The 15550-nt window shown below is 35.5% G+C and overlaps 2 protein-coding genes across 6 annotated transcripts; one reads left to right on the forward strand and one right to left on the reverse strand.

Annotated features, from left to right (window-relative positions):
- Positions 1 to 4979: 4979 nt before the first annotated feature.
- Positions 4980 to 7565, reverse strand: LOC110886683 (L10-interacting MYB domain-containing protein). Of its 3 annotated transcripts, none has more exons than XM_035989137.1 (4): positions 7220 to 7565; positions 5972 to 6282; positions 5628 to 5897; positions 4980 to 5559 (listed from the first exon to the last, which is right to left on the reverse strand). In XM_035989137.1, exons 1-3 carry the CDS (start codon positions 7494 to 7496, stop codon positions 5829 to 5831), a joined length of 657 nt encoding a protein of 218 aa, XP_035845030.1. In that variant the 5' UTR covers positions 7497 to 7565; the 3' UTR covers positions 4980 to 5559; positions 5628 to 5828. The 3 variants fall into 3 exon arrangements, with proteins under 3 accessions (XP_035845030.1, XP_021990213.1, XP_021990214.1); XM_022134521.2 differs by having other exon boundaries at positions 5972 to 6279; positions 7220 to 7544; XM_022134522.2 differs by lacking the exon at positions 5972 to 6282 and having other exon boundaries at positions 7220 to 7558.
- Positions 7566 to 7956: 391 nt separating this feature from the next.
- On the forward strand, positions 7957 to 11937 carry LOC110886684 (chromatin-remodeling complex subunit ies6). 3 transcript variants are annotated; one of them, XM_022134523.2, is made up of 4 exons: positions 7983 to 8358; positions 9356 to 9493; positions 9578 to 9645; positions 11703 to 11937. In XM_022134523.2, exons 1-4 carry the CDS (start codon positions 8085 to 8087, stop codon positions 11832 to 11834), a joined length of 612 nt encoding a protein of 203 aa, XP_021990215.1. In that variant the 5' UTR covers positions 7983 to 8084; the 3' UTR covers positions 11835 to 11937. The 3 variants fall into 3 exon arrangements, with proteins under 3 accessions (XP_021990216.1, XP_021990215.1, XP_021990217.1); XM_022134525.2 differs by having other exon boundaries at positions 8019 to 8358; positions 9319 to 9493; XM_022134524.2 differs by lacking the exon at positions 9356 to 9493 and having other exon boundaries at positions 7957 to 8358.
- Positions 11938 to 15550: the final 3613 nt, after the last annotated feature.

The raw sequence follows: 15550 nt of genomic DNA on the forward strand, positions 1-15550 counted from the left end.
ACACAATGAAGTTCCGAGTATTTATTTTTATTTTAACATGGGTTAGTGTTGTGGTTTTTATGTTTAAATGTAGACTTAATTTGATATTTATTAGAAACTTGTTTACAAATATTTGAAATATGTATGAAGAACTATTGAACTTTTTAATTGAAGTGGTGAAATTATTATTTCAAAATTTTACAGTTTAGTCTTATTTATATCGTAAATCGTAAAAATATAATAAAATGAATTTATAAAAACTAATATAATAAAAGTGCCACTAAAAGCTTAATGTTTGTGCCACAAAAGTTTTTTCTATTACATTATGGCAATAACAAAAACTGCCACTAAAAGCTTAAAACTTTATAATGGCACACAAAAAAATGCCACTAGAGGCCCAAAAGTTTATTATGGCACACAAAAAAGTGCCACTAAAAGGCTTTAGCGTCACCGCTTCTAGTGGTGCTTTTTTTGTGTGCCGCTCATTCCTTAAGAGGCCTTTAGTGTCACTTTTGGGGTTTTATGTGGCACTACTTGCGTGTCACTAAATGGCATTTTTTTGTAGTGTGGATTTTCTGTAATTTGCGTATGTATCTATCTCCTTTTTTTCATAGCCTCTTTTACACCTCATCGTTAATTGGAATAACTTTTATATGTATCCTTTTAACCACATTTTTAAGGCCTTCTCGACATACTTTGGTCGGTGAGAAAGGTTTTGAGGATGAAACCTCTTTAAGGGGTGTAGACTTGTAACACCCCGAAAACGGGATTGGTAATTAAACCACGTTAATATTAATGAACGGGTTAGTGGTAAAAAATTAACCCGTTGAATATTAGGATTTAAATAAATAATCCTATATTAATCAAAAAGAAGTATAAACGCTTTGAGAAAACAAAGTTTATAAGAAGCCCGAGTTAACGGGACTTAAAAATAAAACGGGTTATGACTTCCCTGAGCCCACTAAGTAACTATGGATGATTAACCTAGTTAATTAAATTGTTTTAAAACAATAAAGAAGCATGAACTAGTAGCCTTTTTACAAAATTGAAACTAGATGGACCAAAGTGGGATAACTTGAAAGTTTAATTATTATAAGAAAATTAAAACAAAACACACACACTAAGTGTGTGTTCTGGATGAGACAAAAGGGGGGGGGGTGAAACCCTAGCTCAACAAAATTCTCAAATTGAAGGATCAATCGAAGGCCAAATTCAGATTTGAATATATATAAACGATCACCAAGTCAAGGGGATCGTAAGGTATGTCGAATTTCTGACATTCATGAAGTTGTGAAATTTTGATTAACATTTCAAGAATGCGATTTAAGTATGAATCGTAGAGGCTATGGCCGAATTAGTGAAGTATGATTGCTTATGAACAAACCCTAAGTAGAGATTTGAAGTAACATTGCCATGATTAAGTGTTTGAGTGGATTACCACACCTAGCTAAGTGGGTTTCATGACAATAGGATGAACACTTGGAATCAGAGTGTTAAATGGTGATCATTGATGTTGTGATGCAAGTTCTAGATGTAGTTCATGGACACTAGACATAAGGGCATGATATTAATGCTAAAATTTGATTAAAAAAGTTAATCATGAACTTCATAAAAGAAGTATACAAATCATGCCCGCAAGTTATTTGTTAAAATGCCTAAACGAATGTTAATATGTTGAAATTATGAATGAAACGCGTAATTTCCTAATTTGATTATACGGGTGATATGTGATAATACGGATTCTAATCGTGAGGTTGATTTAAATTAATTGCACATATCATATGATTAAGGTAGTTAACTTTTGGAAAGTTAAACTAACCAATGAGGAAGTCGAATAGTAGTTTCGACATAGAAAGTACGTAAGGTGGAACAGTCGTGATAGTTAATGACTAATCTAACCACCTTGTAAATAATGATGATAGTTTGACGCCTAACGAGCTAGGTGGAAGCTTGGGGAGGAAGCAGGTCAAACGAATCAAAAAGGAAAAGAAAAGCGTAGTTTGGATGTGAGGTAAGTAATGCTTACACCCTTTTTATTATTTACAAAATACTTACTGCAAGTATTGAATATGAACAAAATTAAGTGAATGAAAAATGATGTTCCGACACGATATAATGCGAGTTGGAACAAGTGACAATGGTGAAAACCATAGATTATGGTTAAAAAAAGGGTAAATACGGTAAACTAGATGTGTGATGATGAACAAATATGAAATTTTGAAACACTATGTTATGGTGTAAACCGTGACGGGTAAAATTGGTAAAGTAGTAATCTGGACATGGATTAACGAATAGATAAAGGGTTTTGACAAGACACCCTATGGCGTAAGTCATAACGGGTCAAACAAAACAAGAAATTACTTTTTAAATAAGATGAGTTCAAAGGAAAAACCGGGATAAGTTAAAGGGTTGAAATGGTAATTAAATGTCATCTCGTAATGAAACATTTTTTTGGTAATTCATGTGACTATATAGTAGTAATGGTCACACTTAAAGTAAATAAATGTGACCGTTGCTATCCTTTAGTCACACTTAATAGAGGAAATGTTAGATTTTAACAAAAAGTGTTAGTACCCTTTAGCCACACTTTTAAGTTCTACGACCACTAAAAAGTGTGTGTGGTCATATGATACCTACGATGACTCGAGCTTTCGTCACACTTGACCTGAAAAAAATATGTGTGGCGAAAGCCATATCGTCACACTTTTTTTGTGTGGCTGTATCTCTATTTTGGCGTAGTGTAGACTAAACAGGTCAAATGGTGTTGTGGACGCCATATGATAATAATATCTAATAATCGCTTGTTGAGTTTTGTGATCACAGGAAATAACATATGGTTCGAATTGTTATTAACTCATAATTACTAGTGAAAGGTATTTGAACGGGTCAATCCTATGATTCGAGCCAGGTACGCATAAGTAAGTCTAAAGCTTAAGGTGAAATTTTGGTCAAATATGTTGACAAAAGTCCTTCATCGTAAAAGAAGAGGCTAAGATTGACCAAAATGCCCATGAACGTTAAATCAGGAAATGGTCCTTTTGAATCATTTGAGAATAAGTGTTATGATAAAGTTAAGCTTTAGTAGTGTAACAGAGTAGGTATAAAATTCATTTTTGGGTCAAATACCTCAAAATGGTCTTGGTCGTAAATTGACAATCCGAAAGGGGTAAATTCAGAATAAACAATTTACATTTTTTAATCCACCGTAAAGATAGTTGCGATGGAAGATATGCGAATACATTAATGTAGTAAAATGATGTGTGAAAGGAGAGAGTGAGTTTTAAGCTTAAATGTTTCAATCCTCTCTAACGGGTCAAAAATGAAGTTTTGCGCATACTTGATTTTTAGTCGCATAATTCACGAATATTTGAAACCATGAGTTAATGGTTTTGAGATAACAAATAATTCAAGATTTTATTATGATTTAAACGCAAGCGGTTTAATAAATCATTAAACGGGTCAAAAGTGTTAAAAATGAATTTCAAGCCGAGAGCTTGAAATCAAAAATTTTGAAAAGTCTCAGGTTTTAACTCCATGAGATGGAGAATCAAATTACGATCACATAGGAAAAAGAATCGGGTAAAACAGATGTGCAGTTTGAAAGTTATGCACATTTTTGTGAATAATAAGTTTGATATAGTATAGCTGGGAATGTGCAACAACAATTTGAGAAACATTTTGTCGATTTGGGGGTCTCACGTCGCGCGATAGGTGGGAGTCTCCACCGTCGCGGCACACGACCAAACATTAAAATCCCGTCGCGCCGCGCGACGGGTATAAAACCTGCAAAATTTAGTTGTTTTGTTTATTTGATAGAACGGGACTTGATAAAACTTGTTATATTAATATCAAAACTAACGTTTGTGTTGGTTTTGATTATAGGTAATCTTTAGTAAGCATACGGATGAAGATCAAGCTCGTTGAAGGACCGAACACAATTAAGATACAAGTTGCACGTTGTTTTGTCGTCAGTTTTAAACAACGAACTCAATTACTTAATGTTGTATTATTTTTAAATTGTAAAAGTTTCAATAAACCCGTATTTTTATAAGTATGTGTAGTTGTAATTAAGCATTTAATTGTTGATATTTATACGGAAATTGTTAAAAATTATTATTATATATAACATTTGGAGTAGGTTCTTATCTACCGTACAAAATGAAGCCCTTTTTTGTTGTGACTTAATTACCAAAATACCACCTCTCTATTTTTGCACCACAAAGTGAATGTGAATGGTGGTTGTAGCCGAGGGTGGTCTTTTTTGTCTTTTTTTTTGTATTTGTGTTGTTATTTTTTTTATTCTTTTATTAAGTTTACATTTTCAGTTCATCATATTTCTATGTTTAACTCTTATCTTTGTAAGTTTTATCCTTTTATTAAGTTAAAGGTTTCTCGCTATAAATCGAGTTCGTCTACGTTTTACACCAACTCATAACATTAGTTCGCATTTTTCTTTGTCTAACTTTGACGTCACTTGATGGTATTAATTTGCGTTTTTTGTTTTACGATTTTCTACGTTTTGGTCAATGTTTACTTACTACTTAGCACGGTTTTACGACCTACGCTTCCGCAACGCGGAGGGTTAACTACTAGTTAGTAACGTTTGAAATTGTAAGCTTAATTACACCGTATCCCACTTTGGGGATCGAATCTGCCACCAAGAGGGGCCACGAGTGACAACACACTACCGTTCATATTGCTCGTCAAGGTATGAAATTGTAACTTCATTGAGGTCTTAAGAGGTTTGTTAACGATCATTTTTTGCTTATAGGGCATGTTTGGCTAAGCTTTTCACACCTAACTTATGACTTATTGACTTAATCAAAAAGCTAAAAAGGAGTTTTAGGTGCTGTTTGTTTTTTCTGAGTTAAAACGTCTGCAGTCTGCGGACCACATCTGCAGACATCTGCAGCAGAAGTGCTGGACCAAATGTCTGTAGTCTGCAAGAAGAAGACTGTTTGTTTTTTTACTTCTGCAAACTGCTGAAATAAACTGAAATATAAATAAACTGATTTATTAAATTTTTACGAGGTTTTCAACATTCAAACTTAAATAATAGTTATACAATACTGAAATAATATTCATAAAAAAGACAATAACATTTTTTATAAAGCATTGTATCCATGCTTTGCATTAACTGCTCAGCAATCTCATCTCGTAACTGAGTCATATATTCCCGATCCGCTGCAGTACCATGTGCTTCAACCTCGTTTTCATCAGCATCAACGTGCACTAGCGTATTATGCACCGAAACATTGGGTTGATCGTATTTTGTAAACAATTCATCGCTCAAACCCTCTTTCCTTATAAAATTATGTAGCGCGAAACATGCAACGGTAATGTTCCTTTGCGTAACCAATGGAAATGGTGCCATCCTTTTCAAAATAGGGAATCTTGCTTTCAAGACATCAAAAGCACGCTCAATTACGTTCCGAAGTCTTGCATGAGCATGGTTAAATTTCTCTTTATTAGTCAACGCACGTCTTCGACGAAAATCTCCTAGCCAATACCTCACATTACGATATGGAGCCATAAATCCCCGTATGTGTGCATACGCGGCATCACAAAGATAATACTTGTCTGTAAAGATATACAATTATTTAGAAAAGTAAACAAAGTGATAAATATTTAACAAAACATAAACATACCTTGTGGTGGGCTCGGAAGTAGGCTCAGAAGTGGGCTCAGGATTAGGCTCAGAAGTAGGCTCAGAGGTGCCGGCATCATCTTGTGTGTCATGATAATGGGTGTCCATAATCATAAGCGATTGGACACGATGACAAGAAGATCCAACCCCGGATGTTGTTTGGGTTGAGGTCCACTTGCAATTTCCAGTGGCAGTATTTCCATCAAAATTCTGCACAAAGTTCTGGAAAAGGCAACGGAACTGTCTTCAATGATGCAGCCTTTGGGTGCCCCTAAACCCAAAGTATAAAAAAATGTTATAAACTTTTTTTAGGATTATGTTTAAAATTTATATAAACGAACATACCTTCTTAAATTCTTCCCATTCCTCGTTCGTTAAGGTAAAAGTATTTGTTTGAGGGTTGTATATGTTGTCGGTTTTGTTTTTCAAATACACCCAACCTACGTATTTGGCTTTAAGATTATCATATGCATTCTTCATTTGTTTTTGAGTCAAATCCAAGCCAAACTTTTCCTTAAGAACTTTTCCTAATTTATTCCACGAGTCTTTATGCAAACTCAAGCCTTTTCTACCCACCGTGTTTATCTCTTCAATGCAAGTCTCTAATAAGCATTTTAGATGGTCGTTTGACCATTGTTGTTTCTCTCCCATTTCTACTAATCAACAAACAACCAAAGGAACAATTTACAATTTTAAACTATGAACTAACATTACAAATTATATCTCTTATAGAAAATAGGTAACCTATCATGGTTTTTGTTCATATCATGTGTAACCTATCAATATTTAAGTGCTTCTCAAGAAGATAGAAAATAGGTACATCATCTAAATGAAACTCTAATTACTGTACAACATAATTGGATAGAAAAAATTAACATTACAAATATGAGTGTGCAACATATATGAATATATGACTATACATTTAAATGAAATTCTAACTATCATCTAAATGAAACTCTAATTACTGTACAACATAATTGGATAGAAAAAATTAACATTGCAAATATGAGTGTGCAACATATATGAATATATGACTATACATTTAAATGAAATTCTAACTACTGTTAATATATTTAACTTATTAATAACAGATATGTGCAATAATTATTCATATAGAAACTAGCAATGCAGATTTTTCACATACTTGGTTAAACTATTGCCCTAGCAATTTGGTCACCTTATATTATTTGCTATTCAACATTATTAAAAACAAAAAGCTTTCATGAATCTTCTTTTTCTTATCGTTGATATTATTGCATATGAATAATTGGAAGGGAACAAGCGATGCTTCAGATTAATCACTATGTTCAACTAAGAACCAAAAATAATTCCTTACTTCAAATCAGAATTATATGTTCAACTAAGAACCAAAAACAATTACAACACTACAAATCTGAACTTAAAACACATTTCAACCAAAAACAGCTTTACTTTAAAAGTGTATGCATCATTTACAACACAATATTAAATGAAAACCTAGCTTTAATTTACAAATCAGAAAAGTATGCATCATTACAACATTTTAAATTCAAATCAAACCCTAATTTAATCTACCAAATGTATGTATGTGAGTAGAGATTCTGAATATTGTACCTTTATGCAAGAAAGAAAGGAGAAGAAGAGGGGCTGTGATCGATGTTGCTGTAGCCGGCGAACAGGGCTGTGGTCGATGTTGCTGCAGCCGGCGAATAGGGCTTGTGGTGACCGGCGAAGAGGGCTGTGGTGACCGGCGAACAAGGGCTGGGCGGCGCCGGAGATGTAGCAGTGAAGGTGGAGAGCGTGGGAGAGGAGTGGGTCGCCTGGAGAGGATGGAGATTCGATTAGGGTTTTTTTTTAGATGGAGAAGTGTTGTGAAGAGCGTAGAAGACATAAGCAAACGTCTGTGCGAAAAAGAGGTGGGGAAGAGGTTTTTTAATGGAAACCCTTCTAAAAAACAAACAAGCTGCAGACTCCCATGTCTGCGCGTGGTCTGCGTGGGGAAAAGAAAAGAGGTTCTGAAGTACTTTTCTAAAAAAAACAAACACCCCCTTAGTGTTTGACAAACCTAAAAGTGTTTTTTAAAATGGCTTTTTAAAAAGAAGAAAAATGAGTTTTTGAGAAGTTAACATGTTGTAACTTCTTGATCCAGCTTATAACTTTTCAAACACCAAATTACCAAATTACCTCTGATTTAACACCACTTATATTTGTTTGCCCTACAACGTTCACTACTGTTGTTCTTCTGGTTTTTTTATTTTTTATTTTTTATTTTTTATTTTTTATTTTTTTTTTTGTGGAAGGTGAGAGTCTACTTTGGTTGTGAAAGCAACTCCCACACCCCCAAGCCAGGGGGCCCTAGCCAAGTCTGCCCAGACTACGTTGTCTTAACCGGTTCGCGCTGGTTATCAGACTTGGTTCCGGCTTTCCCCCGGAAACTGTTCTGCCTCCACACGAGAAGCCTCGCTAGAGTAACAGCCGGATGAAAACCGGGGGCGGGCTCAGGCCCGCGGTCCTTTGTGTCCACGGGACTCCTCGCCCTCATTGCCCTTACCCCCAAATGCAGCAGGTGGGGATCGAACCCGGGTCTCCAAGGAAACCCAAAGTTCTTTCCACCACTCCACTACAAGTGGGGGATAATACTGTTGTTCTTCTGGTAACAAGCAAGCCGCCACACTGGTACACAGCAACGTTCACTCCAGTTCCCCCATTCTCCACCTCCGGCTTCGGGTTCTGGCTCCAATTCAACACCGCAGGTATGTTTATAAATACCGATCTGTTTGCTGTTTATAAATAGTTCTTGTTCAGTGCACAAACTGCTGAGTTCGATCTGTTTGCTGTTTCTTTCGAACAAGAATCAAACTGCTCACATCATATCAGATCTGTGAAATTGATTTTTGATAAATTTCGTTTGATTTGTTTCAAATTGCATGCTGAATGTTGTTGATTGGTGCAGTAACCAAGTAAAAACAAAATTAAATGTGCTGTATCTATATGTAAGTGTATGCTGAATGTTGTTGATTGTTGCAGATCTGTGAAATTGATATTCTAGTTCAGGTTGATCATAGGAATAGCCCCCACAGTCCACAGAATGCGACTTCTATAGTTCTATAATGCATCTTTGCGCATCATAGTAGTGCCATTACTGATATAGATGTTCGTAAAGTTAAGTTCGTTGTTTAATTCGTTCACTCTTTGCACTTGATCTTGCATATGTATCATATTTTTATTTTGTAGGTTTTTTTTATTAAATTAAACTTTTTATTAGGAAGGGAAGAGAAACAAAAAAGCCAAGCCAAACGCTTTTTAAAAAACAACTTATTGACGTATGAAAGAATGTCCCTTTTAGTCATTTTACATCAATAAGCTAAGCCAAACGCTTTTTAAAAAACAACTTATTGACCTATTGTCTTTTCCCACCCCATAAGCTAATCCAAACACTTTTTTTTAAAAACTCATTTTCAAAAAGTCATAAGTGTTTTTCCAAAAGTACTTTTTAACTTAAATAAGCTTAGCCAAACATGCCGATAGATGCATCGTAATTCAGTTAACCTTCATTTTTCGCTTCTATAGATATTATCTGTTCCCCCCCAAATCATTCTATACGAACGAATTTAGCCCTTTAGGGTTTGTAGCATCAACCGACCGACCATGGCTTCTTGCAAAATTCCTCATCAATTTCTTAAAATGAACTCGAATAACATTTGGTTTGGAAGATGGAGCAAGAGGTGATGGAATCAGAGATGATTTTAGGTACACACCTGAGTTTCAAAAAGATTCAAATGCATGACAAGTACCCAAAGGGGCAAGCTAGAGGGAGGCATTGGAAGCATCTCAAACAAATCATACAAGCTGAAAATTACCAAAATTACCCACCTCATCAACCCAATTGTCAGTTTATCTTTTTCTTTTAATGAAATTTGTTATCTTTTTTGACCTAATGTTCAGTTGGAATTTGTGTGTGTGATCTTGCAGATGTTAATATCGAGTCGCCACCATCGATGCACCCTCGGAAGCAAATTTGTGATATAACTGGATCTGAGGTATGTAAATCTTGGATATTGTATTCATCATAGTTATTAAAGACGCTAAGCGCACTTAAGGCGCATAGGCCTCGCCTGGGGCCTAGGCGCAAAGCGCAAAAAAAGCGAGGGCCTAAGAAAAATTAAGCGCATAATGAAAAAAAGTTAAACTATATTATGTATTAGAAAAAGAATACTATTCTTCAAATAAAATAAACAAAATCTATTATATAAAACTATACATCATATCTATTTAGAACCAAAAGTTCTAAAAATATTAGTGTATTAGTATAGAAAAGTAGTTTTCCTTGGATAAAAGTAGAAATCTGGCTAGAATATTGTCGGAATTTAGAGAATTTGGTCGGAAACTCTCCGGAATCTAGGAATCTGCGCCTGAACCATCACCTAGAGAATTAAAGCGCAATTTCCTCGACTTAAAGCGCAACTACCTCGCCTCGCCTGAAAAATGGGCCTAGGCGCAAGAGGCGATGGCTTTTAACAACTATGGTATTCATCCATTTACTTATGAGTGGATTCATTCGGGTTGTGTTTTAATTTTTAAGGCTGGTCAAATATTTAGCTAGAAAGAAAAATGTCAAACAGCCCGGGTTGTGAAAATCGTAAGCAAGGTATATTGAATTGGTGCAAAATCTTATATCAGTTTATTCTAAAAGTTATAATAAGGTGTCTGAAATCATATATAAATACTATTGGACGTAAAGTGTATTGGGTAACCTAACCTAACCCAACTCTTGTCCATTTTTCTTTAATCAGTTCTCATATAGCAAAGGCATGCTGCCATGATGATCATAGTTCGTATTGATAATTTAATGATAAAAGTTTTGAATGATGCCTTATTCGGTTGTCGTTGCAGATAAAAAAACCAAGGGTGTATTGTTTATTATTTTTCATATACTTTTAGCTATAACTAATAAAATGGCCATCTAAATCCATCACCATATGTACCAAACTTGTACAAAGATAAAGTAAATTGGGATATTTTTAAACAATCTTAATGGTTTGACCCGTAACATTGCCTTCGATCCTTTTAACTTTTGTTTTTTCCCTATATATTGAAAACTTCACCTTTTGTTACTTGAAAGAAATTTGAATAGAGATTGTCATAGCTCATAACACTAGAAGCATAGTTGTTAAAAGCCATCGCCTCTTGCGTCTAGGCCCATTTTTCGTTGAGGCAATTGCGCTTTAATTCTCTAGGTAATGGTTCAGGCGTAGATTCTAGCGCGATTCATATATTTCCGGATAAATTTCTTAAATTCTGTCAAGATTCCAGCCATATTTCTACGTTTATCTACTTTTCTACACCAATATACTAATATTTTAGAACTTTTGGTACTAAATAGATGATATTAAATTTTATATAATAGTTTATGTTATTTGAAAAACATTATTATTTTTCTAATACATAATATATTTTGCATTGTGTGCTTTTTTTCTTCTTAGGCCCTTGCTTTTTTTGCGCCTTGCACCTAGGCCCCAGGCGAGGCCTATGCGTCTTTAATAACTATGACTAGAAGTATGCAATTCAATTAAGAATAACTTAAAATGTTCAAATAAATGTTATCCATCTCTCATGCGTCCAATATTTTTGCACACCCTACTTAATGCCTCATCATTTGGGGGTTAATCTTGTTCATTCATTTGAAATATGAAATATCTTGAATGACTCCACCTAGAGGTCACAATCTTGACCATTTATTTATCTATAGGTCGATTCGGGTCATGTGCTTATCTAGAACTGCTAAAATAAAAAAACAAAACAGGTCAAACGGGTCGAAAGTCATCGAAAGTGTATTTAAATGTATAAAACACTTGAAATAGTTTTTTTTTATTTTTTTTTATTTTTTTATAATAATAACTGGCATTATCCAAATAATTGTTTTGACATGTACCAAAAAGGACCCATTTTGAACCATTACTAAACACATCGATCTTGCCAGCTGCCTGTTTAGTTTCTCGACATCTCTCTGGAGTATGTTATTCAACATACGTTGTTTTACAGTAAAAAACTAAAAGTTTTTTTTATTTATTTTTTATTTTAATGATTTTGAATGCAGGCTCCTTATAGCGACCCAAGAACCCATCTACGGTATGCAAACACCGAAGTGTTTAAGCTCATCAGATCACTTCCTAACGAGTATGTGCAAAGATATCTCGCTCTTAGAAATGCAGCAGTTGTTCTCAAGTAACTCTCAGAATATTTTCTGTTAGTTGAATTTCTCCTTATGTGTCTGTGGCACCTATGTGAGACTAGAATTTTAGTGATATGAAAAACTTCTTCTGATCTAACAATCTCCTGTCTAATTTATTTATATATATGTCTTTGTGTGTGTGTGGGTGGGTGCGCACGTGGATGTGTTCCAAGTTTACCTGGACTTGGTTTACCTGTTTTTTGAAGACGATGTGTTTTAACTTTTAACCCAGGTTTGCTTTAAAGTTTTACGCAACCTAAACTCGTCTCACACCCTGCCCATTTTGCCACCTCTGTGCAGATGTATAATTGCAATTAATATTATGCATATATGTAATAAACTATTGAGTAAACTTCCGTTTTGCTCCCTGTGGTTTGGTCACTTTAACGGTTTTGTCCCAAACCTTTCAAAATAACCATTTTACTCCTTGATCTATGAAGGCCTTCATGATTTTGCTCCCCGCCCCTAAACGTCATCCATTTTAACAGTTAAGGTTTTAAGCTGGAATTGTAAAGAGAGGGTTGGGAAAAGACATAATTGCCCCTCAGGTGTTTTGCACGTGACAGACTTTAACTGTTAAAGTGGATGACGTTTAGGGGCGAGGAGCAAAATCATGAAGGTCTTCATAGATCAGGGAGTAAAATGGCTATTTTGAAAGGTTTGGGGCAAAACCGTTAAAGTGACCAAACCACAGGGAGCGAAACGGAAGTTTACTCTAAACTATTTTAACATATGAGGCAGAATACATTAGACTACATTCTTTCGGGGTAAAAGAGGATTGTACCAAACAAAACTTGTGTCACGGGCACTTGAAGGATAGAACCTGGAGAGAACATTTGACACCTATAAGACACTTAAACCAAAATGTCAAAGGACCTTGTGTGAGTGAGAGATCCATCCTGCACTAGGCTCCTGAATTTTCTGTAATTTGCTTGAGCTTCACAGTCGCAAATTTTATGGGCTTTGTGACATTTCATTAACATTGTTTGCAAATTTTAGCATACCAAATTTATTCAACGAGACAGTGCGGTATGTAGCATACTTCTTTTGTGACACCAACATCCCATTTGGATTTTACAGAACCGCCACACCAAGAATACAGTGAATATGAACTCAATGGCCCGATGAACTTGTGTAGATTATATCATCAACATACAAGCATATGATTAAATCTGTCAACCCTTCTGATGCGGAGCATCAACGATATATTTTATTTATTCAAATTTTAATTTCCTAATCTTTGTTATTTTGTTTCCTAATTGATAAGTCTTGTGGTTGAACTATAAATAGGGGATTTAGGGTTTATTGTTATTTAGGTTTTTGATTGAATTTTCATTAAAAGGAACTTTGTTCTTGGAACCTTTTAGTTCGATTTATCATCTTTAATTATCAATAGTTTCTTGAGCCATCTGATCGCACGCGAAACTGCATCACCTTCTTTCTTGACAAAGAACATAGGTTCGGTTCATTCAGTCATTCTTACTTCTAGGACATCAGTTCCGCTGTACCAAGCTTTCAAAGTCTGCCTTATGTAACGTATACTTCCTCTTGAAGTGGTCTGTTTTGTACAGTAAGGGATAAAACCAAACATATTGTCTTGAACTTTGCATCGTTACCTCATCGTTAATTGGAATAACTTTCATATGTATCCTTTTTACCACAGCCATCTTGACATGCTTTGGTCGATGACATTTTCACTGTAGGTGCATTTCTGGTTGACAAAATATCAGAAATTTATTCATCATTTAGTTTGTAAAGTTTTAAATTCTCTTCTTAGAGCCTGTAACTTTACCATCATGACTATGTGCTTCATACTATTACAACTACAACTATTCTTGAAAACACTATCAGGAACAATGTCTTAAATGATTGCACATACTTATTTTCGTTCTCGCTTATACGAGGTTGGTCTCCCTCTGTATTATCGAAGCTCACTTCAAAAACTTCCCACAACTCTTGAGAATGCAACAAGGTTCGTATTATACTCCGTTTGCCACTTTGAAAGCAAACAGTGCCATCAGGGACTAAATCCATAAAGATTAAAGTTAGGAACTAAATCAATCATTTGCTCCAACCACAAGTGCCAATGTGCCATCAGTGTAATGTACTTTAAGATGCATAAAATTTGTAAGTAATTAGTTTATTATAACAAACTAGAATTACCACTGATGTGTGTAAAATGCAACATATAAAACACATCAATTAAGGCATAAAACTAACCCTTTTTAAGTACTAATGTTGGAAAAAGAGTGTTTTTGTCTTCCTTTTGTATTTTCAGGATGAAATGAGCTCAAAATCACAAAAGAAGCAAAAAGACTACTAAATCTACCATAAATACAAGAAAAGGAACAAAAGTGAACTGCCCGGACCCTCAACGGCACCTCCCAAGACAAAGAGAAGAGAAACAGAGCCTGAACACGCCCCGTGTCCAGTGAACACGGGGGCGTGCCCAGGAAGCAGCAGAAAAGACAAACCAGTAGAAGCTTCCATTGCTCACCACGGGGCCGTGCCCAGCGGACACGGGGGCGTGTTGAAAGTACAGCAGGCGCATTAATTGTAATTCGCAATTACAATTAATGAAGAGAGAGAATGTCAGACGGGCACGGGGCCGTGTTCAGCGAACACGGGGCCGTGTCCAGCGTTCTGTTCAGCCTATAAATAGAGGAGCTTGGCTTCATTCTCTCTCATCCCTTGGCACACCACCTCTCTCACACTTCATCCACCACCCACCACCACCATAACACCATCATCCACCACCATCATCCATTGTCCATCATAGAGTGTGTGAGTCGTCTCGGGATCCAAGATTGATCGTAAGAGTTCTTGACAATCAAGGCCATGTTTGCCTAAGTCTCTTACATCACTTGGTGAAGACAAGTGTTTAGTATAATACTTTTTATTTTTAATCTTTTGCACTTTTTATTTGGTTTTGTATTAATGACTTTAATAACTAGTTACTTATGTTGAAGGTGATCTTTCCTTATCGTTTGTCCGTGGTGTCTTGGCATTATTTTACTGTCTATATAAAATAAAAGATTTTCACCATTCATATCTCCACGGTCTATATGGAGGTATGTTGGCTACCTGGTCGGGGGTTAAGGGAACGGTTTGGTAAAGGTCTTGCCCTTGTTCAGCGTTTAGAGGTCCTGCTTGGGACCTGGGTCAAATTTAGTAGGATCTCCTTCAATGCCCATAGGTATTGGATGGCGGGGATCCAAACTCTTTGACCCCCTCATAAGCTAACTACTATTAATACTATAACCCGGCTATTTAGGACTGTATCCCTGCTGACTCAGACTACTTAGCCGAGGGTAACGTCACCGCCAAAAGCGGGGCCTACCATAATTTGCATTAATAACTTAATTCATTATCTTTCAATAATCCGACCCTTTAGGATTGTATCCTTGCTGACTCAAACTACTGGGTTGAGGGTAACGTCGCCTTCAAAAGAGGGGCCTACTACAATAACTAAGATAATCTCTTAAATAAGTGCAAAAGTGCAAAAATAATCAAAGGTTATACTAATACACGTGTCGGATCCAAGTGATTCATCTTGTCTATCTGTTTTTATTTTATTTTCTTTTTCAGCATTTAGTTAGTTTTTATTAGTTTAAAACATTTTTCTAACTTTTTGATTTGATTAGACGTTGAGGATAAACCGGTATTAAAAGCTCTTGTGTCCTTGGACGACCTCGGTATCTTACCAACACTAT

The sequence above is a fragment of the Helianthus annuus genome, chromosome 4, assembly GCF_002127325.2.
Source record: "Helianthus annuus cultivar XRQ/B chromosome 4, HanXRQr2.0-SUNRISE, whole genome shotgun sequence".
Taxonomy (NCBI): domain Eukaryota; kingdom Viridiplantae; phylum Streptophyta; class Magnoliopsida; order Asterales; family Asteraceae; genus Helianthus; species Helianthus annuus.

Bases quoted from the DNA above. Each gene is read 5' to 3' on its own strand.
- LOC110886684 (XM_022134523.2), top strand. From the start codon at position 8,085: ATGAAAACCGGGGGCGGGCTCAGGCCCGCGGTCCTTTGTGTCCACGGG. The intron at 8,359-9,355 runs GTATGTTTATAA...AGATGATTTTAG, and splicing joins GCTCCAATTCAACACCGCAG to GTACACACCTGAGTTTCAAA. The intron at 9,646-11,702 runs GTATGTAAATCT...TTTTGAATGCAG, and splicing joins GTGATATAACTGGATCTGAG to GCTCCTTATAGCGACCCAAG.
- LOC110886683 (XM_035989137.1), bottom strand. From the start codon at position 7,496: ATGTCTTCTACGCTCTTCACAACACTTCTCCATCTAAAAAAAAACCCT. The intron at 6,283-7,219 runs GTACAATATTCA...TTTGTTGATTAG, and splicing joins CCTTTCTTTCTTGCATAAAG to TAGAAATGGGAGAGAAACAA. The intron at 5,898-5,971 runs GTATGTTCGTTT...CTTTGGGTTTAG, and splicing joins AATGGGAAGAATTTAAGAAG to GGGCACCCAAAGGCTGCATC.